Source organism: Chrysemys picta, chromosome 15 (assembly GCF_011386835.1).
Source record: "Chrysemys picta bellii isolate R12L10 chromosome 15, ASM1138683v2, whole genome shotgun sequence".
Taxonomy (NCBI): Eukaryota; Metazoa; Chordata; order Testudines; family Emydidae; genus Chrysemys; species Chrysemys picta.
This window is the reverse complement of record NC_088805.1, coordinates 9273923-9299761: the sequence shown is the minus strand read 5'-3', so window position 1 is coordinate 9299761 and position 25839 is coordinate 9273923. Positions and strand designations below refer to the sequence as shown.

Below are 25839 nucleotides of genomic sequence, written 5' to 3'. Positions count from 1 at the left end.
GTGTGTGGACCCGCGTTACTCCCGACGCACGGTGTCCTCTTCTGGAACACTGCCCTCTGACAGTGTCCCTTTGTCCATTCACACCCCCTTCCGGGGGCTGGATGATCAACAGTCCTACACCTCCAAGTCCGATCCCTACAGTCCAGGATCTGGTGTAGCTTTGGCTGGCCGCTCCCTGCGGCCTATGGCTGGGTGTACTGCCAAGGGGAACAAGGGGGGGGGGGACCCAGGCCCACCCACTACTCTGAGTCCCGGTCCAGAGCCCCTCTAGTGACAGCCTCACTGTCCTCCTTCTCCTTCCTCCTCTGTCTGTTCCTCTGGACCGCTTCCCCAATGGCCCTTCTTCCCGCTAGGCCCTTTCCTTCAAGGCCTGCTGCTGGGCAGGCTACGGAGTAGGACCTTCTCCCGCTCTCCAAGGCTGGCCTGTACTGCGCTGTCCATGGTGCTGGCCTCCCAGCTCTGGAGACAGACCTTCCCCTATGAAGGCCTAGGACAGACTGACCGCTCTCTCCCTGAGCAGTCTTTTATATGGCTGAGCTTGGCCCTGATTGGCTGTCCCCAATCTGGGCTCTGATTGGCTCGCAACAAGCCCTTCTCTTATTGGATGCCGGGATATGCAGGCACCCTGGCCTGCCGCAGCCCACACTCTCCGGGCGTGGGGCAGCCGCCCCACCACACAGAGGTATGTCCTCAATGAAAGCCTGGGTTCTGGTGCACAAGCTGGCTGCCTCCTGAAAAGAACAGTCACTGAATCCCCACTCACTGGCCCATTTCAACCCTAGAGGGAAGCACCACCTCTAGGAGCAGGAATTCTCTCCCGGCCCATTCATTCTCTAGGCAGGCAGGCCACTCTTCATGGCCCAGGCAATACTCGCCCATTCTGGTGATGCTACCAGTTAGTGCCCGTTTGTTCTTGGTAGTTCCTGTGTCATAGAAACCCATTAACCAGGATCAACACCCATTTTCTTGTTGAAGCCCTCTAAACAGCAACCCACTGATGACCACTTTCACCTTCTGTCAGCCAGGGCTGGAATCAGACCTGTGGCCCAGCAGCGTGGCCAGTGGCTTCTGAGCCGCACTGGTGATTTTACTTTGTGGCATGCGTTCTCAGCCTAAGGGTCACCACCAGACCATGAGGGGCCATACCCATCCTCATTGCCTTATATGAGAGCAAGGTAACATGGAGTCCCAGGAGGGAAACAGTTGGGTACAGCTGTCCTAAAGAAACCAGATCTTAAACCTTTCTGCTTGGCTACGTTTGATCCTGCCCCTCATCTCCTTGAATCGCCTGGAAAGGCTGAGAGATGCGGGGGAGGGGGATTGAGCTAGGAATAAGTAACGGTCACCAGAGAGGTACCAGACTTTGCCAAATGGGGGAGTGGGGAGAGCAGCTTGCCAGCAGCAGCCAGGGTCTCCCGTCTCTAAGCTTTCCGAGCTGCCTCCTTTGCAAACAGTCTGTAGCCTCCCCTCCCCAGAAATCCACATGCAATTGGCATTCATTAGAAAGTCAGAATGGACAATTGAGGGAAACAATGAAGCCATGGGAAGTGCTGCAAGGAAACACTTGAAGCCTTGATGGCCTTGTTGAGAGTTGCTTGAGAAGGAACAGCGAGTGCTCAGGACAATGTGCGGTATTGGGTGGCATTTGGTTTTTATCTAGTAACTGCACAGGGCACTCTCTGTAAGATATTTCCCTGATCTAAAACAGGGAAGTCAACGCTTCTGACCTACACACAGGCCCATTAGCGGCTCCTCTTTCACCACAGGTCGTTGGGATGTTTGTTCAACATTTAAAAAAATGCAGGTACGGGACGTTTAACGAGTAAGTGAATGAAGTCTCCTAACTCTCCCGTGTGATAGACGCAGTACGTCCCGCTTATCCCTATTGCACAAATGGGGAAACTCAGGCAGGGATGCTGAGCAACCTGGCAGAGTTGTGATTTCGCTCTAGCCCCTACTCAGTCCCGACCGCAGCCTCCTGAAAGCAACCAACCAAAGGCAATGGCCAAGGCCAGGTACAAGACGCGTAAACAGCGACTTCTGGTTGAGGAAACCCAGAGCAGTGCTGAGGCTTCCATTCGGGCTCCTCGTCTGGGCTGCTTCCCCTAGAGCCAAGGGCTCTGGTTCGCGTCGTGGCTGCACGATAATAGGCAGAACACACACAACGAGTCCTATCTCTAGACTCTGCTTAATGGCTTAAGTCCACACTGTTGGATCCAGCACCAGGCAGGGCCTGTGCAAGGTTTCTTCATGCAGGAGCACCATGCATCACGATACAGGTTTGCAACAGTCCTGGCTGGGCCATTCCTTGGCCTCCCATGAGCAGAGGCCTGTGGCTTTCTGCTTTGGACAAAGGCTCCTTTGGGGGTAGGATACATGCAGACCATGTCGAGTCCTGCGCTACCCTTCAACAAGTCCTAGTGCGTGGGAGGAGGCAGGCAGGGGCAAGCTTTGAAATGTCCCTCCGGGCTCAGTGCTGGCCACCAAGAAACAACCAGCGGTTCCCTGCAGTTCAGAACTGCTGTGGCAGTCGCCGGGGTGCATTTGCCTAAGCACAGTGGCTAGGATGCTGGGCAGGGTTCTAATCCCAGCTCTGCCACTGACTTGCTGTGTGACCTTGGATGGGTCACTGGGCTTCAGTGCCTTAGTTTCCCCATCTGTAACATAGAAGTAATGATCCTGACCCCACCTTTGTGGAGCACTTTGAGGTCTGTGGATGCAAAGCAGCAGGTACATGCTCTTTAGTATTATTACATCCCGTAATTACTTTCAAAGGTAACTGCTAGCAACTGTAGTGACTGAGAGGATTTAAAAGCACCTACGTGTTGTAGTTGGAATCAGGAATTAGGAGGGAATTTACCAACATGCCCTGTGCCTGGTTCTCAGGAGCGGTTTTGTGGAATGGGTCTAGGATATTCCAAAGCGATACAACTCGGGCTAATGAAGGAGCCCCGTTGGCCTGGGTACCCCACTCACTCATCTCATTGTCTCCTCTCCTTCCTCCCAAGTCAGCTTTCTCACCCTATCTGGCTTCCCATTGGGACTGGCTAAACAGAGCCAGTGTCCACGAGGAGCGCGGGAGGTTGAGTTCTCATTAACGATCCCGTTTTTAGCTTCTTCTCTTCTCCACTGACAGCTCCTTCTCCCCACCAGAGGGACCAGGGTCCTCAAAGCGCTGCCCAGAACAGATTCTGTTGCGGCCTTGATCTGCAATATCATAGAGGCAAAGCTCTTCCCGTTGTCCGACAAGTGTGGGACAGGATGCTTTTGCACGGGCGTGGTCCCCTCAGCTCCGGGGAGATGTGAGCGCCCCCTCCATACTGTCTGCCCGAGGGAGAGATTTCCACACCTGCGTTTTCAATTGTATGTGTTTTAATGATGAATTTTGTTTAAAGTGGAAATAACAACAGCAAAAGAGTCAGTGGCAGCAGCCTCTTGTTGGAGGCATGTGGCCGTTAGAGCCGCCAGTTTGCAGTGGTGGCACAGATGCCCATAACGTGAGTCATCGCCACTGAATCAGACGAGTTCATTCCAATGAGTTAATTAGACACATTGGCATTTACGCGGAGTAAACTCTGGATCGCCTGTCTCCGAGGCAGTCCAGCCTCACTTCCCCTGCAAGGAGCGGAGAGACCAAGTCAGGAAAGCTCAAACTCCCGAAGCTGTTACCTGTGTGGCAACGCAGAGCGAGGGACGCTGTCTTGACGTGTTTCGTTAGCGGCCTGGCGCTGAGTGAAACGCCACCGAGCAGTGCTTGGGATGCTTTTTCATCTCTGGGCTAGGGCTAGACCCGGGCAGCCCGTCCCACTGCTGTCAAGATGCTAGGCTCAAGAATTTCAGCTTTCTTCAGAAGCTTTATACAGGGTTAGGAGGTTTGAAATGCAGCGACTTCTCCCCGGGAAGCCAAGAGGCGTCCCCGTTGAGCTCAGCTCGGGGGAGAGTAGTTCCCGTCACACCGTCTCGGGAGTTAATCAGGAGATGCTGAGCCAGATCGTTAGCGGGTGTAAATCAGCAGAGCTGTATTGGCTTCGGTGGAACGCTGCGGATTTACACCAGCTGTGCACCTGGCCCCATGGGTCAAATTCAGCTCTTCGTGTAAACGGGTTCAGCTGGAGCAGAGCGAGGCACAGCTCCACCGTGGCGTAAGTCGCTGTCCCTTGCGGTCTTTAAAGAGTCCATGTGCTTTTCACAATAATCCAGGGGTCCGTTCTGATGGCCTGGCCAAATTCCTCTGTATAATTATATTTGGGTTCCCTGAGTATCTCCCATTGCTTTAATTGAATCCAATGTTCTTCACTGCCGCCCGTAGCTACTGTGTAGCGCTGCTGCATCAGCGATTCCAGAGGGAACTGCGTTTTGGTGGTGGAAGAAGTGACTCTTATGCCATATGGACTTGATTCAACCGTGTTGCACCCCACAGACCCTGTGGGAACAGCGTGGTGTGGGGCTGGGATTCGTGCCAGGGAGAAGGCAGGTGGTTCTGCAGCAGTTCTGCAATGCAGAAGCAGCTTCAAGTTTCAGCCCAGGCTCCCAAGAAGCCTTGTTGACGGCTGACTTGATGTGCCCCTCAGTGCAGCTCCCAGGTGCCCTGCTCCGGTTAGTGTCTGGACTGTGCCCGGGGGCTTCGGGCCCAGAGTGGGCTGCTGTGACACCCGTCCCATTCCCACAACCACACTCAGATTTTCCATTGCCAAGGGACCTCAGGTTGGGTTTGGAATGCCTCCATTTATCCCTGCAAGTTCAGCCATGTCCCAGGTCAGCCACTTGCACCATCTTGACACAGCATTGCGCCCTAGCCTGGGTTTTCATGGCCCCGGCTAGCTTCTGGAAAGCTGGCCTGGGGAGCGGGTGGCATGGTGGGGGACTTACTTTTGGAGTGGGGTTTTGATGTAAGTGCAGTGACTGAGGGCAAGTCTACACTACAAACTGAAGTCGACCTAAGTTACATCGACATATAGTCACCGCAGTAATTACATCACTTCCGCACGTCCACACTACGCTCCTGGTGTCCTCACTGGGAGCACTTGCCCCAATTTCGCTGTGGGGCTTTGGAAAGGCAGCCATGATCGAAGTCAGCAATGCAGTGTCCGCACTGACACTGCGCTGACCCAACTACATCGACCTCAGCACTGCGCCTCTCGCGGGGGCGGAGCTATTACGTCAGTGGAGTGGGTGAGTTACGTCGGTGGGAGCTACATTTTAGCGTAGGTACTTACAGAGTTAGGTCGACGTAAGCTGCCTACCTCTGTAGTGTAGAGCAAGGATGAGATAATGGGGAGGGATAGCTCAGTGGTTTGAGCATTGGCCTGCTACACCCAGGGTTGTGAGTTCAATCCTTGAGGGGGCCATTTAGGGATCTGGAGCAGGAATCTGTCCGTGGATTGGTCCTGCTTTGAGCAGGGGGTTGGACTAGAAGATGACCTCCTGAGGTCCCTTCCAACCCTGATATTCTATGATTTCTAGAGTATAATTGCATTTCTCAGCTGTATAAGAACACGTGGCCCCAGCCTTCTGGCTTTAAACATCTACCTGAGATGTAAAAATCACCAGGAAAGGGGCCCACTGTTCTGCTTCCTTGGTGCATTGTCACATGAGGTGTGATCATCTCTACCCTCCAACAGGCAGTCTGAGGAGCAGTCCCAGTTGCACTTTATGGGAAGGATCAGGCCCTTTGTTTGGCTAGAAGCACTCACCTTCCATTCAGATGGTGGGTGCCTGCTTGTCGTGGAGCCGGGGTCAAGGCTGAGAGAAAAGGGGCACCATGGGCTGTAGGAATCCCATGGAGTTGCACCTGTCTGCTCTTGCCCTAGAACTGAGGAGAAGGCTTCAGTTTGTGAAGTATCAAATGTTCCTTTCTCACCATACAAAACACCAACCAACTGCCTTCCCCTCTGATCGGCAAAATGCCCCTGTGCTGGAGGAAAGAGAGCTCCCCTGGTCTTTGCCTGTGTGGTCACTGTCACCGTTTGTCTGTGTTTTGTGTGCCTTGGAGCTGCTGTGCAAAGTTTCCATGTGTAGATACTGTTATATAATGACAGGTTTCAGAGTAGCAGCCGTGTTAGTCTGTATCCGCAAAAAGAACAGGAGTCCTTGTGGCACCTTAGAGACTAACACATTTATTTGAGCATCAGCTTTCGTGGGCTACAGCCCACTCTTAGTCTCTAAGGTGCCACAAGTACTCCTGTTATATAGTGGCCATCATGTACTGCTGGGATGCTGTACCATACGCACACTGAACATCTATATTTTACACAAAACGGCTCCAAGTGGGCTGGACAGTCTGCCGCTTTGGGCAAAGCCAATAAAGTGGGCGAAGGCAAAGAGGCCTCAGAAAGATGGAGCTGGAGGGAGACAGAAACAGGAAAAAATTCAGAGGTGAAATAACCTGCATAGAAAGGCCTGGTAGTGGGTCCTGCAGGCAGCCATCTGCTCGCAGAGGGGCTTCTACAGTCGGAGGTGACCAGAACTGAGAAGGTCCTTCACAGACCTGATCCAGTCGGGTACCTGGAGATGGAGAGCAAGGAAAGCTGTGCCCATCACACCTGTCTGTAGGGACAGCATGAAGGGGGGGTGCTTGAGTGTGTCAGATTTAGATTATGAAGACTGTCAGCGAGACCTAGAACTGAATTCACCTGTGTCCCCTAGAAGCTCTCTGACTGGCTAGCTGCCACTTCCTTCCCTATTGATCTAGAAAGCCGTAGCTACCTAAGAGATGCTCCTTTCTTTATCTGCCACTGGGACAGCTGAGACCACCCGGGAGGCTGTTGACAACAATCCCGAGACTGATCACTGAAGGGATGAGGGCATGGCATTTTCAGAGAAGGGTCTTTGGCTAGAATTCACCTTCCCCATGGTCCTGGTAGAGACAGAGGCCTCTAGGGTATGTCTACACTGTAGTCAGAGGTGTAGACATACCCAGGCTGGCTTTGATCTAGCTTGAAGAACAATAGGGGTGAAGCCAGTACATACTCAGGGTCCTGAACCGGGGGAGGCTAGCTTGTGCCACTGCCCGTGCTGCTGCGACTAGCTAGCTAGATCCAAACCAGCTCGGATGTGTCTACATGCACTGTAATCCCACCTCCCGACTCAGCACAGAGAGACCCTAAGCTCATCTGTTTTCTCACGTTGCTGCCTGAGGGGCTTGTGTGTGAGTTGTGTATATGGGGCTGAGACTGGTTGTGCTGATTTTGATCAATGCGTCAGTGTAGCTGTACGGGGGGGGGGGGAGGGATATGGGGGTGTTTGCACTACCACAGGGGTGGCCAACCTGAGCCTGAGAAGGGGCCAGAATTTACCAATGTACATTGCCAAAGAGCTACAGTAATACATCAGCAGCCCCCCATCAGCTCCCCCCTGCTCCTGCCCACTGGCAGCCCCACTGATCAGCACCTCCCCCTCCCTCCCCGCACCTCCCGATCAGCTGTTTTGTGGCGTGCAGGAGGCTCTGGGGGGGAGGGGGAGGAGTGAGGGCACTGCAGGCTCAGGGGAGCGGGGGCAGGGGTGGAGTGGGGGTAGGACCTGTGGCAGAGCCAGGGGTTGAGCAGTGAGCACCCCCCGGCACATTGGAAAGTTGGCACCTGTAGCTCCAGCCCCGGAGTCGGTGCCTGTACAAGGAGCCGCATGTTAACTGCTGAAGAGCCGCATGTGGCTCCGGAGCCACAGGTTGGCCACCCCTGTGCTACGGGGACAACAGTGGTGGGCACATTTTTATAAGTAGAGCCGCTCACGTCCTGGGCAGTGAGCTGTCTTGGCCCAGCTACTGCGCTGCGATGGCACTGACAGGGAAGGGAGAGGACGGGCTGGCTGATGTCCAGTGGCATGGTAAGAAGCAATCATATCAAAGGTCGTTCTGTTCCCTACACCTTTTAAGAGCCATCCTTGATTGTTAACTGCCCTCGAGTTACCAGCTGTACCTCCCCTGTGCAGTGTTCATTAGTTAATCAGTTGCTTAATGGGTGCCTGGTGCCTTAGACATGTAGTCTAGAAATGTCAAAGGAGTCCAAAGGACTTAAGTGCCCAAATCCCATTGGCTTTCAGTTGGGTGGCCGAATCCCTCAGGTGGCTTTGGAAGTCTCAGCAGCAAAGTGCTGCATCACTGCTAAGCTAAGAGCGGGAGACTGTAGAATGAATTTTGATAGGTAACATGGCTCCTAAACAGATCTAGGGCACGTAAAGCAGCCAGATGCTGGCCTGGGGACCTAGCTGTGTCATGGCTGTTGTTACTGAAGTGCCGTCCACAGACTTGGCATTTGCACAAGGTACAAAATACCCAGTTCCTGCCCTGAAGAGCTTACAGTCTAAGGGCATGTCTGCACTTCAAGTTGGAAGTGTGAATTCCACCTCGAGGAGACATACCCACGCTAGCTCTGATCGGGTTAGCATGCTAAAAATAGGGTATAGCCGCGGGAGCACGAGTGGCAAGAGGGGCTAGTCACCTGAGTACACACCTGTCTGAGATGCTAGGTGTGCATTTGGGGCAGCTACCCCTCCCACCCTGCTGTGGCTACATTCTGTTTTTAGCATGTTAGCTCAATTTAGCGCTAGCGCGGGTATGTCTCCTCAAGCTGGAATTTACATCTCCGGCTTGAAGCGTAGACGTACCCTAACAGACACAAAGGAAACGGGGTGTGTTTGTGAGAGATTTAACTGAAGGCAAGTCCGTGTCCTGCGCTGCCATGTGGGACAGTGGGATCAGACACCCAATTCTGGTCTCTTACTCCAGAGGTTGGATGCTCTGTGATGCAGGACGTAGAGGTTTTGCAGACGCCACCCTTCCGATTGTGCTGTGTTGCTCTGACGTTGCTCACTTTTTTAACTTCTTCTTTTCTCCATTGCAAGCTTCCCACTACTACAAGTACAAGCAGCAGTTCATTTTCCCAGGTAAGTCATTTCAAAGTGATCATAATCAATCGCCGTACCGTAGTGCATGCAGAGTTACCACTCTCTGATTTAGGAGCAGCAATACTCCTCCTGTCCTGAGTTGCATGCCTTACTGTCATCATTTAGGGATCTGGATGGTGCATGGGGTGGGGGATAGTCTTTAATCAGCTGGGACTTAGAGGGTGGGGAGGGGTTTTGGATGTGTTCCTTCTAGAAACAAATCATATGAGGATGATTTGACTAAATTATTGAGGGTGAAATTCACCCCCTGTGCAGAGGGTCAGGTTCAATCTCACAGAATATGGGGGTGTGGGGGTGAATGATACCCGTGCCTTGTGCTGGCTTTCTGCACGGGGTGAGTTTCACCCTACAGCGAGTAAATTCACCCAAGAGTTTGCAGTGTTTTTCAAGTGGGCCGGTCTCGCCTGAGGCTGTCCTTAGGGCTAGGGTTTTCTGTAGGGAAGAGAGATGTAGTATTAGATGAGGAAAAGGAACTGTCGGGAAGCCCTGTTTGGAGGGTTTTCCCCTGCCCTGATCGAGGGTAGGTGGCAGGAGGTTGGGAAGCCGTGAGGGTAAGAAACAGGTCGTTTTTTTTTTAAGGTTAAATCCATCCCTAGGCAGGTTTGGTTTTTGTGACTGTTTGTCAGCTGAGCTCTTGAGCCTAGAGAAGAACATCGAGGTGACGTTCAGCACACATGGCTGCGAGCCATGGCGCGGGAGGGAGGGGCGGGTCAGCCGCAGGATGCAAGGAGAAACCTGCCAAGGGCAAGAAGTAGCTGTGGAAGCATCTGCTTCCTCTGGCTGTGGCTGTGAAGGGTGAACGTCACATTAAACCAAGACAGCCAGTGCCAGCTGGAGAAGCTCCTCATTGGCCTTGTTTACTGACTACAAGGTCCAGAGGAACTGGTAGAGTCTCTCAAGGTCTTTTGTCCAAGGGGTCTCCCTTCCAGTCTAACACCAGCTGCCTCCGTCAAGCCCAGAAGTGGCCTGATTCTCCTCTGCTTTGTTCCTCGTGGAGTCACAGGCTCTTGTGCAAAGAAGTGCAAAGTGCTGAGGGACATGGAGCATCCTGGCGTGGTAGCTTTTTGCCCCTGCTTTGCCCAGTTGTCTGTGGCTCCAGTAGGTGCAGGCCATGGGAAAGTGGGCCTATAGGCAGTGCTCAGTGGGAGCCGGGATGTAGCCACTTCATCTCATATTTCCTTTTTCCTGCCAACCTCTCTTCCCTTTCTCCGCTTTCTCCTCCCGAGCCATCCTTCTCTGCTTTCCCCTGCCTTTCCAGGGCCCTTCCCCTGCCTTCACCTGACTCCCTTTGAAACAAGACTTCCTTTTCTCCTTCTCCCTCTTCCCTGAATGCTCCGTCCTGGTCTCCTGCCTCTGGCTGGGCCTTCCCCTGTCAGAGGCAGTTCTTCCTCACGTTGGTTGGTTGACTGACTGGAGGTGCCACTGCTGAGGCAGTGCTGATGTCAGCATGGTCTTGGTTTGGGCGCAGTTCTGAGATGGGATAGAAGAGAGAAGTAGAGACACTGGGCTTGATTCTCCTCTCCCTTATGCAGGTGTGACACCATCTCGGTGAGTGACAAGAGATTGTGGGCCAGGGGCTTGGGGAAACCCCAGAAAATAATGGTTGTCTTACTGCAAAGAAACTGCCTAGCTTGGAAACTAAACTCATGGCAGCTCTGCTCTACCTACAGTGTGTCTTCCTCTCCGTTTTCACACTCAGCTCTCCTTTGTTTTCAGATGTTGTGCCTGAGACACCGACCCGAGCACCTCAAGTTATCCTTCATCCAGTGAATTCTAATCCAATGTAAGTGGGTCGCTTGCCTTGTCTTTTTACTTCCTCTTCACTTTGTGTTCTTCACTCCCTTGCACCCCCGCTCTTGAGGATCACCTGCTGGGGACACAGGTCCCTTCACTGGTTGCATGACCGACAGCTGCCTGCTTGCTCTGGGCAAAGGTCATCCATGGAAGAGGCAAACTGGTTTATTCTGGTAAGCAGACCTGTGCTGATGGATCCTCCTGTCCGACTAGGGCCCGAATTCCAGGGGACTGATCAGAATGATCCCAGTGGGGACAGGTGCTCTGTCACTTGCCTGTGGATTAACAGCACTAAGATGTGAAGATTGAGCTAAAGAGGCACATGGCGTATGCAGTCCCAGCCTCCCCTTCCATCCTGGCTCCCAGTCTCCTTAACCGTCCCGTTCATAAGAACGGCCAGACTGGGTCAGACCAAAGGTCCATCTAGCCCAGTGTCCTGTCTTCCGACAGGGGCCAATGCCAAGTGCCCCAGAGGGAGTGAACCTAACAGGTAATGAACAAGTGATCTCTCTCCTGCCGTCCATCTCCACTCTCTGACAAACAGAGGCTACGGACACCATTCCTTACCCATCCTGGCTAATAGTCATTAATGGACTTAACCTCCATGAATTTATCCAGTTCTCTTTTAAACGCTGTTATAGTCCTAGCCTTCACAACCTCCTCAGGCAAGGAGTTCCACAGATTGACTGTGCGCTGTGTGAAGAAGAACTTCCTTTTATTTGTTTTAAACCTGCTGCCTATTAATTTCATTTGGTGTCCCCTAGTTCTTATATTATGGGAACAAGTAAATAACTTTTCCTTATTCACTTTCTCCACATTATCATGATTTTATAGACCTCTATCATATCCCCCCTTAGTCTCCTCTTTTCCAAGCTGAAAAGTCCTAGCCTCTTTAATCTCTCCTCATATGGGACCCGTTCCAAACCCCTAATCATTTAAGTTGCCCTTCTCTGAACCTCTTCTAATGCCAGTTCAGTCTCACCTTGTAATTTACTCCTGTCCCCTCCCAGGGTCTGGCTTTTGTTCCCTCTCCTTCCTCCACCACGCTGCCTGGGTGCCAGCAGGGGGTTGCCTGCAATCTGTTCCAGTGCCCAGCCTGGAGCAGCAATTACAGGGAAAGTCTGGTTTTGCCCCTGCCCTGGGATGGAGCGTGTTCAGTTGGTCTGTGGAGATGTGCAGTCTGGTCAGCATGAGGAGCTGTGAGAGACTTGAGCATGCTCAGTGAGGATGGAATCTTCAAAGATTTGAGGGGCTAAAAATCTAAGAAGTCTCTTCTGAGCATGTGCAAACTAACAGTTTTCCAAGGGCTTATAATTTGGCCAAATTGGGGTGCACATTCCTGACACAAAGGCCAGGCTCCTGCCAAATTTCAAACTCCTATTTCAAAGCACAGGGACGCGAGAGCTGTTCAAAGAAAAGGTTGCAATATTTTTTCCCCCAGCCTCGTTCTCAGAAACGGCTGTACCGTTTTGTCTGAAATAAAATAAAATAAAATAAAAACAGTCTGAAGCAGACACCTATCATGGAAAACTTCATAAGAACAGCATAGTGGGTCAGACCGAAGGTCCATCTAGCCCAGTATTCTGTCTTCTGACAGTGGCCAATGCCAGGTGCTTCAGAGGGAATGAACAGAACAGGTAATCATCAAGTGATCCACTTCAGCCACATGGTTAAAGTTTGGAAAAATTCGATGCAACTGAAAACAGGAAGCACTGGATAACCTTAATAAAAGATTTCAGAGTAGCAGCCGTGTTAGTCTGTATCCGCAAAAAGAAGAACAGGAGTACTTGTGGCACCTTAGAGACTAACAAATTTATTAGAGCATAAGCTTTCGTGGACTACAGCCCACTTCTTCGGATGCATATAGAAGAAGAAGTGGGCTGTAGTCCACGAAAGCTTATGCTCTAATAAATTTGTTAGTCTCTAAGGTGCCACAAGTACTCCTGTTCTTAATAAAAGAAGCACTCCCAGCTCCACCAATAATATTTGTTAAGATCCCTAAAGTTTGCATTAGGCATCTAAATGACTCCTGAAACTTGGTATATAATTGGCAGCTAGGAAAAGCTCTCCCCAGTGGCCTTTGTTTTTGCTTTTACTTGTGGCTGCTTTCCCTGTTTAGCTCAGTGTTCCCTAAGATCTTCCTGGCAAATGCTCTGATCAGCGTTGCATTAGCAGCATCCAGCAGCGCTGTTACATTTCAGGAGCTGTTGCCATTCCTTTTTATAAACTCCACTTTTCAGGGATTATATAACTCAGAAATTTAGCAGATAAGATCTCAGCCCAAACAGAAATGTAGTTTCTATCAGGATCGTCCACACTTTTCTAAATAGATTGGTAACCTGCTGGGGGGGGGCTAAAGAATTGCATCTGTGTCCAAGTGAGGCCATCTGAATGACAAAGGCAGAGCTTCTGGTGGCTTGACAAATAATGCCATGATGGTTATTTGATAGCCTGTGTCTGAGTCAAACTAGAGGTTAAAGTCCACTTTGCAACTCAAGCGAATGCAGGAGAGAGATGGAGATCTTACACCCAAATTCCCCTTGCTTCCTTCAAGTATATTTAGACCTTCTGAGATGGGTTGTACAGCTGTCACTCCTGCCTTCTGGTACATAAATAAATACATCCACATCAGAGGCATGTTGTAGTAAAGGAAGCTCAGGTATGTGGAGAATTTATAAAGCTTTGGGCCAGATTCTGATCTCACTTACACCAATGAAAATCGGAAGTAACTGCATTGACATCACTGATGTTACTCTGGATTTACCACCAGAGTAACTGAGAAGCAGTGAGTCGATTTGGAAAGCAGGCTATAATCTCTACACTCTTAGAAATACGTATCATTATTATACTATTATTAAAAGCAAGGGGTGGAAAACTGCTCACCTGACTGTACAGCAGGTATAACACATAGAAGCAACATGGTTGTGGGTTAGTCTGGTATTTGCTACAGTTTTCATCTGCATAGTTTTTTGCCAATTAAACTATCAGGACTTTCATTTATACTGGTTTTGTGCAACTATAACTCCATGGATTCCAGTGGAGTAACTCTAAATTTACATTGGCACGTGACAGGGTGGTCAGTTCTTGTCTTAAAATTTTCCTCTGAAAGGTTCCCCCACCACATTTAACATTTGAGACCTGATTCTTATCGACACTTAAGGCCTCATTACTCTGCTCTGGCAAAATAGTCTTGGTATAAATGAGAAGTAGGCTCCAGAAATGTAAAATACCTAAAATGAGAGCGAGAAGGAATGACCAGAGAACGGAGTGTGCAGAGAGGACACAAAGCAGTCTCTTCACTGGATGTAAACTGGTACAGCGGTTTGGGATAGAGGGACCTGGAGGATTTAACTGAGAGTATGTCTACACTGGCAGAGTTACAGTGCTGGCAGTTCCAGCACCGCTCAGAGAGCACTGAAGGGAAACCGCTGTTGTGTGTTCACACTGTCAGCTGCCTGTGCACTAGCGTGTTCACACTTGCGGCACTTGCAGCGGTATTCAGAGCAGTGCATTCTGGGCAGCGATCCCACAGAGCATCTCTTCCTCTTCCGCCGCAAAGAGTTGTGGGAAGGCAGAGGGGGTTGCGGGGCATCCTGGGTCCTGTCCCAACGCCCCATGATGCATTGCTTCGCATCCCAGCAATCCCTGTGCTTCTGTCCGCATTTGGTGCCATCTTTCAACGGTTTGTGTACTGCGCGCTCTGCCTCTTCGGTCTGCAGGAATGGATCCCGCACCGTTGACCAATATGCTGCTCGCTCTCACATGTCATGAGTGGCAGTGAAGTTATTCCTTAAACTACAAAGGCAAGAGGAGTGCGGCATTGATCTCGCCATGTGTAGTAGCTACGACATTGCTTGGGGCATTCATGGAGGTGCTGACCACAGTGGAACGCCGCTTTTGGGCTCGGGAAATAAGCACTGAGTGGTGGGATCACATCGTGATACACATCTGGGATGACGAGCAGTGGCTGCAGAACTTTTGGATGAGGAAAGCCACATTCATGGGACTGTGTGATGAGCTTGCCCCAGCCCTGCGGCGCAAGGACATGAGAATGAGAGCTGCCCTGTCGTTGGAGAAGCGCATGGTGATTGCATTGTGGAAGCTGCTACTCCAGACTGCTGCCGATCGGTCGCTAACCAGTTTGGAGTGGGAAAGTCGACTGTTGGACTCGTGTTGATGGAAGCGTGCAGGGCCATTAATCGCATCCTGCCCCGAAAGACCGTGACTCTGGGCAATGTGTGTGACATTGTGGATGGCTTTGCATAAATGGACTTCCCTAACTGCGGAGGGGCGATAGTTGGCACTCACATTCCAATTCTGGCACCAGACCATCTTGCCACCGAGTACATTAATTGGAAGGGGTATTTCTCAATGGTTCTGTGGGCGCTTGTGGATCACCGTGGGCGTGTCACGGACATTAACGCAGGCTAGTCTGGAAAGGTGCATGACGCACACATCTTTTGGAACACTGGTCTGTTCAGAAAGCTGCAAGCTGGGACTTTCTTCCCGGACCAGAAGATCACCGTAGGGGAAGTCGAAATGCCCATTGTGATCCTGGGGGACCCTGCCTACTCCTTAATGCCATGGCTTATGAAGCCATACATGGGGCACCTTGACATAGGCGCCGACTCTGTGGGTGCACCGGGGCTGGAGCACCCACGGGGAAAAATTAGTAGATGCTTTGTACCCACTGGCAGCCAAGGTCCTCTCCCCGCCCCCCCCCCACCTCACTTCCACCTCTGCCTCCTCTCCTGAGCGCGCCGCATTCCCACTTCTCCGTCTACATCCCAGCGCTTGCCGCTGCCAAACAGCTGTTCGGCGGTGTCGCAAACTCCGGGAGGGAGGGGGGAGAAGCGGGAACATGGCGCGCTCAGGGGAGGAGGTGAGGAAGAGGTGGGGCTGGGGCAGGGATTTGGGGAAGGAGTCGGAATAGGGGCAGGAAGGGGGCAGAGTTGGGGCGGGGACTTTGGCGAAGGGGCTGGCAGGGGGCGGGGCAGGGGTGGAGTCCGGGTGGGGCTGGGGGCAGAGGGGGGGTCGAGCACTCACCGGCACAAGCAGAAGTTGGTGCCTATGCTTGACAGCAGCAAGGAGCTGTTCAACAACAGGCTGAGCAAGTGCAGAATGACTTTTGGCTGTTTAAAGGCCTGCTGGCGCTGCCTATATGGGAGGCTGGACCTGGCCGATGACAATATTCCTGTGCTTATAGCCATGTGCTGTACGCTCCATAATATTTGTGAAGGGAAGGATGAAAGCTTCACTCAGGGCTGGACCGCTGAGGCTCAGCGCCTGGAGGCTGAATTTGAACAGCCAGAGACCTGGGCCATCAGAGGGGTGCAGTGTGGGGCCATAAGGATCAGGGATGCCTTGAGGCAGCAATGTGAAGCTGAAAGCCACTCATATTTGTTGCTATGCTCGGGAGTGCAGTGCTTGTAATGCTAGGAGGTGATGGTGATTGGTGCAGATGATGCACTATGAAGGTGTAAGGATATTGCCTGTTCCTTTGCAGGGCTCTGTTTGCTTTCAGTTAATGGAATAAAGATTGCTTTCAAACCAAACCAAGCCTTTTATTAAAAAACAACAATCAGAGGAGAGAGACAAATAAAAAAACACATCAGCACTGAGGGGGGTGGGGAAGGGTCCCAGGAGGAGGTGGGGTCCCAGGACGGTTAAAGATTTGTGTATGTCCAGGTATCATATCCAACCTTCTCCTTTGGAGTATAGTACTGTGGGTACTGTACTTCAGCAGGGCTAAACTGCAGAGGGATGGGTGTTGAGTGCAGTGGGTACTGGGAGTCCGCAGTGCTGGACTGTGACGGGGCAGGAGTGGAATGCAGCGGGTACAGACTGGAGCCAGGAGGTTGATAAGAGTGTGTTGGCAGTGTCTGGGGGGGGCGCATGGGAAAGAGATTTGCGATAGCGGCTGCAGGGGTGGACGGGCGTGGAGCTGCTCGGTTTTGCTAGTAGCGCCTGGAGTGTGTCCGCTTGGCGCTCCATAATGTTTAAGAGCTGCTCCGTGGCTTCATTCTGGCGCGCCACGTTCTCCTTTCGGTCCCTCTTCTCGCTGTCCTGCCACTCCTTCAATTCCTGTTTTTCAGCTGTGGAGTGCATCATGACATCACGCAGAAAGTCCTCTTTAGTTCTTCGCAGCTGCTTTCTAATTCTGCGCTGCCGTTCAGCCGGCGCTAACAAAGAGGGAGGCTGGGCTCCCAAGGTCATATCTGTGAAGCCAAAATGCAACATTTTACAGCAGCAGTATTGTTTGCACCACACAGGCCACTGATTTAAAACACAGCCACTGTTCACATACCTGTCACTAACTGGCTGACCCCAGGCAAGCACACATAAGCCACAAGCTCCCCCAAAATGGTGAGTAGCTGCAGGAGCAGGGGAAATCAGTGTCCCAGGACCATACTGTACACTGAGCACGTGGCTCTTGGGGAGAGCCAGCACTGTAGGGGGATGTGTGGCTTATAATCATTACTGTCCCCACATTTTCCACAGGCTGTGTTCATTATGGAAGATATCTTGCTGCTGAGAGAGAGCAGGGAATCAAGGGAGGGTCTTCTCCAAGCCTGCGGCTTCCGCCCTGGCCCTTATGCAGCTCGCCTGTGTGCAGCAATGGTCCCCCCCAGTGACGGCAGAGTGGCACGGGAAAGTTACCGTTAACAGGGCAAGAAACAAAGCAAGTCTGCCAAAGAACCTGTGGCAGCGGATTGCCCAGTATCTCCACGAGAGTTTCCTGGAGATCTCTGAGGCAGATTCCCGTGAAGTGAGGGAGTCAATCAACACCCTGTTCCGCCGCTCAGACTAGGCATGTGGTGGTACATGCATCACACAGACACAAGCCTGCTTTCTGCAACCCTCCTGCCCCCAACAACTTGCTTCAGCGATTCCCAAAATCAAAGCCACTTACCAGGGGCCTCCTCTCCTGTTTGTGCTTCGCCAAGATCCGACAGCTGTGACTGACTAGCCTCCTCGGGGTAGAGAAGAGCTCCTGGCTGCCTGCACCTCTGACCTCCGAGTCATCCTCTGCCGCTGGGTCCCCCTCCACATCCTCGTCCAAGATTTCCTCCTCCTGGCTCGGTTCACTCTCGACTGGCACGCGAGCCACCAAAGTATCCACAGTGGCCTTCGCAGTGGAGGTGGGGTCGTCACCGAGTATCGCGTCCAGCTCTTTGTAGAACTGGCAGCTCATGGGCGCAGCACCGGAGCGGCGGTTTGCCTCCCACGCCTTGTGATAGGCGATACGCAGCTCCTTCACTTTGACCTTGCACTGCAGTGTGTCCCAGTCATGGCCCCTTTCTGTCATGCATTGTGGAATCTGTCCGTAGGTATCATAATTCCTACGGCTGGAGCACAGCTGGGACCGCACAGCCTCCTCTCCCCAAATGCTGATGAGGTCCAGCAGCTCGGCATTGCTCCAAGTGGGGGGATCGCCTTGTGTGTGGAATTTAAGGGGTGGGGATAATGGTTGGTCACCTGAGGGCAGGGCAGTACAGTTCAAACCAATGACCAGAGAGGCGAGAACAGGCATTGTGGGACACCTCCCGGAGGCCAACTGCAGCGCTGTAATCGACCGGGGTGTCTACACTGGCACCATGGCGCTGTAGCCCCGGCGCAGAAAGCTGTACGCCTCTCATCAGGGTGATTTTTGTACAGCACTGCAATGCTCAGTTTCTGCGCACTAAGTGGCTTGGCAGTGTGTACACCTCCGGAGTTACAGCACAGAAAGAGAAGCTTGCCAGTGTAGACAAGGCCTGACAGTAACATACCAGTGAAAGATTGAATCAGCAGCTGCACATAATTCAGCCTAAACCGAGCAGTGCATAACAGCGGTTTGCAGAAACCAATATTGTAATGGTCTCTGATAGTCTAATAGCAATTACACTAAGGTGGACAGACAGGGCTATGGCATGCTTTCCTACTCTCACCAACAATCTCCGTTGTATCTACTTTCAGTACGGTCATCCTTTGGTACGACAAACTATCCACGCTGTTACTGCTAATACTGCTTTGCGAATTCCTTACTGTGAATCCTTATTGATTGCTATTGACACTATGGTAGCACCCCAGGCATGCACCAGGATCCCAGTGCGCTAGGTGCTGTCCAAACACAGAACAAAAATACCACCCCTGCCCCAAAGAGCTTCCAGTCTGATAAAATACTGGTCCTGGGCAAGCCCCCGAGGCTCCTAATCAGTGTTGGTTCTGTCCTTATTTAGGCAAACTCCATCGAGTCCCTGGTGTAAGGACAGAGTAAAACCTCGCCAAGGAGCACAGGATATGGCTCCATAGTTATTTTGCAGCACCTGGGACTCTTCTGTGCTCCAGTCCTGCAAGCACGAATGTGTGTGAGGAACTTGGCTCACCTCAGTGGTTCTGGTAGCTCTGTGGGGCTACTCCTGTGAGTAAAGGCTGGCCTTTGCAAGCTCAGGGCCCTACGGAGCCAGTGTCATTAAGGTTGTCAGACTCGCAGCCTATCCGAGGCACCATAGTGACATAATAATTATGTCCAGCACTATAAAGGCTATCTCTGTTTCCAAGCCCTGCTTGCCAGGTGCAATGGGGAGCTGGTATCCAAGCTGTATAGGAAGTCTTTACACTCCTCCCTTTTTGGTGACCCAGAAGTTCTAAAATTATGACAGTCCAAAAAATCCCTCTTTTCTTTTACACCAAATAGATGGGGTTACCTGCGGCTTCATCTCCAAGCACATGTGCTAGGGAGAACAATGCACTTTCCTGCCTTCCTAGGACCGGGGCATCCTTTGGTTCTCAGACCCCCTTGTTATATTAACTGGTGATGGGTTCAAGCCACAGAATTGGGGTTGGAACTTTCTAAACTGGGGGGGAGGAAGGGGCCCATTCAGACCTGTCTCTGAAATTAGCATGTCAGCAAGGCGTGTAGCAAGCCCGAGGTTCCTGCACGCTGTTTTCTTTTGTCTTGGGGGAGGCTGAGCTGGAGGGAAGCGGGAGCTTACAGCCATGTCCCGGTGCTGCAGTGCAGTGTCAGGGCACAGAACGTGGGGAACTTTCTGTGCACATGGTGGCATATTAATTTGTTTTGTTTTTAACAGCCTTGAAGGAAATCCATTGCTTCAAATTGAAGTGGAGCCAACCTCCGAGGTAAGAGACATGCAATGCTACCCCAGGCTTTTTATTTCCTTTGGAGAGTGAAAGGAAAAGTTTACGACCTAAAACAAGACCCTGCCACGGCCTAATGCTTTGGCATCTTGCCCCCTTTATGATCTATCTCTCTTCTCAGAGACAGTTATATGGAGCTGGCTGGCCTCAGCATTGTGCTTAATGGACCGTTATATTATATACATCTCAGAGTGCATTGCAGTGAAGCTGGCATAAAATTTGCATCTCCACTGTTAACTGGCCTGCAATTGAAGTAATGGATGGATCTGATTCTACTCCCACTTATGCTGGCGTTAGTGGAATTACCACTGTTGAACAGCAGTGGGAACAAACCGAGAACCAGGCTGGAGGGGGGATTGCTGCCCTGCTATCCCCAGTAGCTCAGAGGGAGGAAGGGTATAAGGGGGTCAACACAGACTTTTAAACTTTTGATAACAGATACCAGAATGGTGGGTCTCTGCTCAGACCAGGTGCAGAGCATAGATATAACAGGCACATTTGAAAAACCATCCTAAGGCTCCAAGTGATTTAGGAGCACAGGTTCCCCTGACTTTCAATGTTACGTGTGCTCTGAAGTCACTTAGGCACTTCTAAAAATCTCATCCTGAAAGTGAAAGGGCCTGATTCTCGACCCACTTGCATGGGTTTTATGCCCATGTAACTCCATTCACTTCTATGGTGCTACATCAGTGCAACAGAGCAGAAGATCAGACCTCACATGTGTCACAGCGACAACAGAAATTAGTCCAATAACATAGATACACTCTGGCCTAAATCTCTCTAGTTTTCCCTGATAATTTGTAAATCCTTGAATTTGTCTGTCTATCGTAGGGTTATAGATCACTACAATACCTGAACGCCTTTCACCTAAAAGCAACTGCAGTAGCAAAGTCCCTTCATGGCTACCTTCAAGTCTATCTGTCCATCACAGCAATGTGTGTATCTGCCAGGGTGCTCTGAATGCAGTGAAAAATTATTTGAATTAATTAACAATGAACAATGGCAAAATTCACCCGTGAATCATATTTGATCAGCTCAAGTATGTGTCTATCCTAATAGTGTGTGTCTGTCTGATCTTCTACTTACCGTTCTTCTGAGGGTTTTTTTTTTTAATATGGTCCAAATTCTGCTCTTGTTTACCCTGTTGCAACTCTGTTGAAGGCAGTTTGCACCAGTATAAACGAGCAGAATTTTGTCAAATAATGTATTTATATTTACATAACATAAGAACATAAGAACGGCCGTACCGGGTCAGACCAAAGGTCCATCTAGCCCAGTATCCTGTCTTCCGACAGTGGCCAATGCCAGGTGCCCCAGAGGGAGTGAACCTAACAGGCAATGATCAAATGATCTCTCTCCTGCCATCCATCTCCATCCTCTGACAAACAGAGGCTAGGGACACCATTCCTTACCCATCCTGGCTAATAGCCATTAATGGACTTAACCACCATGAATTTATCCAGTTCTCTTTTATTTCAGTACAGTCTGTATGGGAATATCTGTATTTTGTATGTGGGTGTAGGGGATTAGACTCTCAAATTTACACAAAACTTGCTAAGACATTTCATGAAGAAACAAACTCAGTATAGTTCTGAGGGAGTTTCAGTCTGCCGCCCTCTGGCCACCGCAGTAGTGGTGGGGAAGCTTAGCGAGGCGAGGCTGAGCTTTGAAGGCTCCAGTGCTGGTGTCAGAAAAGCTATCCAAGAAAATCAACTGTTGCGTTTCAACCTCTTGCTTTGAGCATTTGGTCTGCAAGTTTCCATGGCGATTCACTGCAAACAAATGTTTCGTTTCCCCCTTCCAATGCCCCAAAGCGCAGTCTGGCTAGATCCAGGCAGTTGCTAGCAAACTTTCTGGTGCTCTCCACATGCACCTGGTAGGTTTCTCTCCATATCTGAAGAAGTGCTAGAGACGGGAGCTCTGGCAGGTTTTCATGCACTCCAACTTTCCTAGGCTCTGCTTGTGACCCCTATTAATCCTAATCCCCCGGCCCCTCACTCTTGGCCTCACTCTCAAGCAGCCTCCAAGAAGCACTGCTACAACACTAGCTAATCCCCTTCTCAGCAGAGTCTTGGCACCTCCTCGTCAAGCTCCCCTGCCATCTGGTTAATAGACTGCCTTGACGGTGTGGTCTCTTCCAAATCTTCCATCTGCCACCTACCCAGAGGAGGAGGAAGAATCGGGGGAGGGGAGCGGTGGGGGATTAGGGCAGTCCCAGGATGTGGTTTAGACCATGCCTGGGTTCTTAGAAACACGTGTGCTGGCAAAAAGCAATCGTGGGAGGGAGTGGGATAGCTTGTGGCCATGATGGTTGCATCGCTGGGAACCACTCCACCTGGTTTAGTGGCGTGTTCCATGCACAAGTAGTGGAAGCACATGTTCCCTTCCCAGCCCTGCTCCCTGAATGCACAGAGGCTGTGAGAATGGCGCTGGCTGACTCCGCTCAGGCAAGCCACCCCACTTGTCTCCCCGCAGAACGAGGAGGGGAACGACGAGGCCGAAGAGTCTGAGGACGACTTTGAGGAGATGAACCTCTCCCTCCTCTCCGCTCGCCACTTCCCACGCAAGGCCAGCCAGACCAGCATCTTCCTCCAGGAGTGGGACATCCCCTTCGAGCAGCTGGAGATCGGAGAGCTGATCGGCAAAGGGCGCTTCGGCCAGGTGTTCCATGGGCGCTGGCACGGCGAGGTGGCCATACGACTCATCGACATCGAGAGGGACAACGAGGACCAGCTGAAGGCCTTCAAGCGGGAGGTGATGGCCTACAGGCAGACGCGGCACGAGAACGTGGTGCTGTTCATGGGGGCCTGCATGAGCCCTCCCCACCTCGCCATCATCACTAGGTAAGCTGTGGGCTCTGCCACCAAGCTGGGCAGCTGTCGCTAATCCATTAAAGAACGTGCGGGGCAGGCCGTCAAAGCTATGGTGTAGCCCGGGCAGTCACAGTGAGGAGCTGGGCTCTCTTTGCCTTATAACACAGGGCATTGCCTTCTCCAGGCTGAGCTGCTGGAGACGATGCTTTGGCACACCAGAGAGAGGCCTGGGCACTTGGAACCTGTATATGTGGCTGTGATGTCTGAGACTAGAGGATCTGGAGGCTCTAGCATCCTCTGGGACACATGCCTCTCTTCTTCAGGAACCAAAGATCTAGGGATCAGTCCTGCTTGCATAGGAGTTGATGGCTAAAGTCTGGCTGATGTAATTGAAAGCAAGGAGCCTGCCATTGGTATGTTACAGCTGTCTGTAGGTGCCTCTAGAGGCAGTTACAACTGACCTCCTTGGACAACTGAAATGCCCAGTATAGATTATGCTGATTAGCGCCTTGGAAAGGCTTCTGAATTTGGTCATGAGCGAGAAGTGCTGTCGGCTTGAACTAGGAGGGACGTTACACGCTTTGGGCGTGAATGTGTCAGCGTAGCTCTCTAAATGCAATTGATGGAATTGCTGCGCTATCCGCTTGTCTGGGGTGTGAAGCCAAGTGACAACGGTTTCTGAAAACTATCATACGAATGGTGCTTCTCTGCTGGGAATGGGTCTAATTATGTAAACTAGTTGAATAGGTGGTGGTTTGCCACTGTGTAAGGACAACAGACTGCCTACAGGTTCCACAGATGACTTGGTGCTTTGCTGGTGCTGTGAAATATTTGCAACCATCTGTTTCAAGGGTCTGCTGGGTTTGAAGGTCCCCCGCACCCCCATGGGGAGCAGTAGACAGCAGTTTTTAATAGTGAGCATGGCAGAGTTTCCTGGGCCATCTCCTGAGGGCAATGCCTCAGGAGCATATGACAGGGCCTTAAGTAATTACAATGAAAGCTAGCAAATACTGCGTATCTGGGTTCCCCTGTAATGCTGTGCGAGCCATCACGGAAAGGGTCCAACTTAGAAACAGGGAAAATAATCACCCTATAATATTTAACCAATAGTTACATGGTCAATGGTCAAGTTATGACATGCGTGGGCAGTTACACAATTATTGGTGCCCAGACTGGATCAGTTTCTTCACCCTAGCAGAGAGGCAGGTGGTAGCCAGTCTCTAGACAATAATAATACATTTATGTAGCACTTTACATGTTCAAGGCACCGTACAGACATTAACCAATGAATCCTCACAATGTCCCCAAGAAATAGGTCTGTACATATTGTTCCCATGTAGCAGATGGGAGAACTGAGGCATGGAGGTGAAGTAATGTGCACAAGGCCATACAACAAGTCAATAGCAGAGTCAGGATTAGAACTCAGGATCTCCTGACTCCCAACCCTGTGCTTATTTCCCCAGACCTCACTGCCCACAGCTGCAAAAAAAGGAGGGCACAAGAATGGATGCACTTGTTATAGGCACCTGCTAGAAAGGATTCTGCCTCTGAAAACCTGGTCCAAGTTGTCCACTTTCCTCTCCTACCCCTTACTCAATGGTCACCTAATCTCACTGTGCAACAAGATTAAAGAATTTGTCATCTTATTGGACGACTTCCGTCATGTGACAAGCTCCACAAGGCTGCTCTGTTAGCAGGCAGCACTTGGGGCTTCAGCATTAAATCTTTCCACAGGCTAAATTATCATTGAAAAGTTCCTGCAAGGTGAGGCTACATTTCCAGACTTCTCTTGGCAGAATTTCAAAACCCCAGAATTTCAAAATGCGATGACGTTGGAAAGCTTCACAGAGCCATTAGCCATGAAATATTTCATCATCCCTTTCCCGATCTCCCTTGAAATGGCCCATTCCCAGATTGACTGATCCTAGTTCAATTGAATCAGGCATTGGGGAGAAGGGGTTCTTGCTGGTTCACTTAGAGTGCTGCCCCTAATGTAAGGCCAGGAGAGGCAGACACCGTATCACATGTGCCAGTACTACTGTTATCAATTGCTGCTCTTGCTCTGTTGAATTAAGTTGTCGTTTGCCCCAGCATTCTATCTTTCTAAGACATGGTTTTCAGGTGGCTTGAGTATTTCCCAGGGAAGAGGAAGAGAAGAATTCTTCAGGGCAATCCAAAGAGCAGGGGAGGTACACCTGGAGCAGGGTACAACAGAGAGGGAAAACTCGGAGTGAATATTGGGTATAGTTTCTTCAAAGTGAGACTTTGGACTCCTCCCGATTGCTTGGGACACCACAGATTAAACAATTTACTGTAGGGAACAGTCCCGCACTGGCCCTTGGAGGATAGTCTAGATCTCAAATGTCTGTGGTTTCCATTTGACCCTAGAGAGGCCTCCAGTTCTGGATGCTAAGGAGGAGACTCGGGCAGGCGAGGGGCCTCTGTGGTCCTCCTTGATGTCTCCCACCTGGAGTTGTCACTGTGGATTGCTGAGGGGTGGGTTCTTTGCAACCTTTGCTGATGCTGGATGTGTGCGGCGAGCCAGCCCCAAGGCCATGCAGCACATGTGGCCCATTGGACCCCCTCAGAATAGGGCTGATGGAAGACTGATGCAATGCCTAGTCTTTCGGCTGGCACTCTGCATCGGGGGGACTTACCTGCAATGCAGCACTTACTTTGAAGTCATAGGGGCAGCTCGAATGTGCTGCCGTTCAAGGTACAGAGGGTTGCAGAAACAGAAAAAGCCCCAGAAGTTGGTGAGTTGGCTCTAATGACATCTCTAATTTAGTTGGGGGGGAGTTGTCTCTTTCCCCAGTGGCAAGTGATGAAAGCAGGGTTGGCTTTAATCCACAGATGGTATAAAAATCATCTTTGGGACATGAAAAATAAATGCCTTTTTTTTTTTTTTTGCCTGGAATAATCCTCATAAACCCTGGCAGTGAAGTTAAACTGGATTTCAGCTCTCTGACCTGTTAGCGAGTACTGAGTCAAAAATTAAAAACCCATGTCGATCCATTTCTGTAGTGTCCAAAGCCAGGCCGGTGTGTTACATTGCATGGAATCGGCCGTTCCAATCACTGGTGGACGCGGCCTGTGTCCGTTGTCCCTTTGAGATAAATACAGTTGAATGAAGCCCTTTGGATGAGTATTTGCACAGCATTTAGATTCCATTTAATATCAGGACTCATGT

At 51.0% G+C, this 25839-nt stretch overlaps 2 protein-coding genes across 5 annotated transcripts in view; one reads left to right on the top strand and one right to left on the bottom strand.

Moving 5' to 3' along the window:
* The window catches only part of KSR2 (kinase suppressor of ras 2), a 301542-nt gene that overhangs the window by 187745 nt on the left and 87958 nt on the right, over window positions 1–25839 (top strand). For all 4 annotated transcript variants that reach the window (XR_010592848.1, XM_008171511.3, XM_008171509.3 and 1 more), the window contains 4 exons: window positions 8839–8880; window positions 10618–10684; window positions 19770–19818; window positions 22312–22679. Coding sequence is in view for 3 of the 4 variants with exons in the window: in XM_008171511.3 (XP_008169733.2) it covers window positions 8839–8880; window positions 10618–10684; window positions 19770–19818; window positions 22312–22679 (526 nt within the window). In the remaining variant the exon portion in view is untranslated. The remainder of the gene's footprint in view (window positions 1–8838; window positions 8881–10617; window positions 10685–19769; window positions 19819–22311; window positions 22680–25839) is intronic.
* The window catches only part of RFC5 (replication factor C subunit 5), a 260531-nt gene that overhangs the window by 215760 nt on the left and 18932 nt on the right, over window positions 1–25839 (bottom strand). The gene's annotated exons all lie outside the window — the stretch shown is intronic.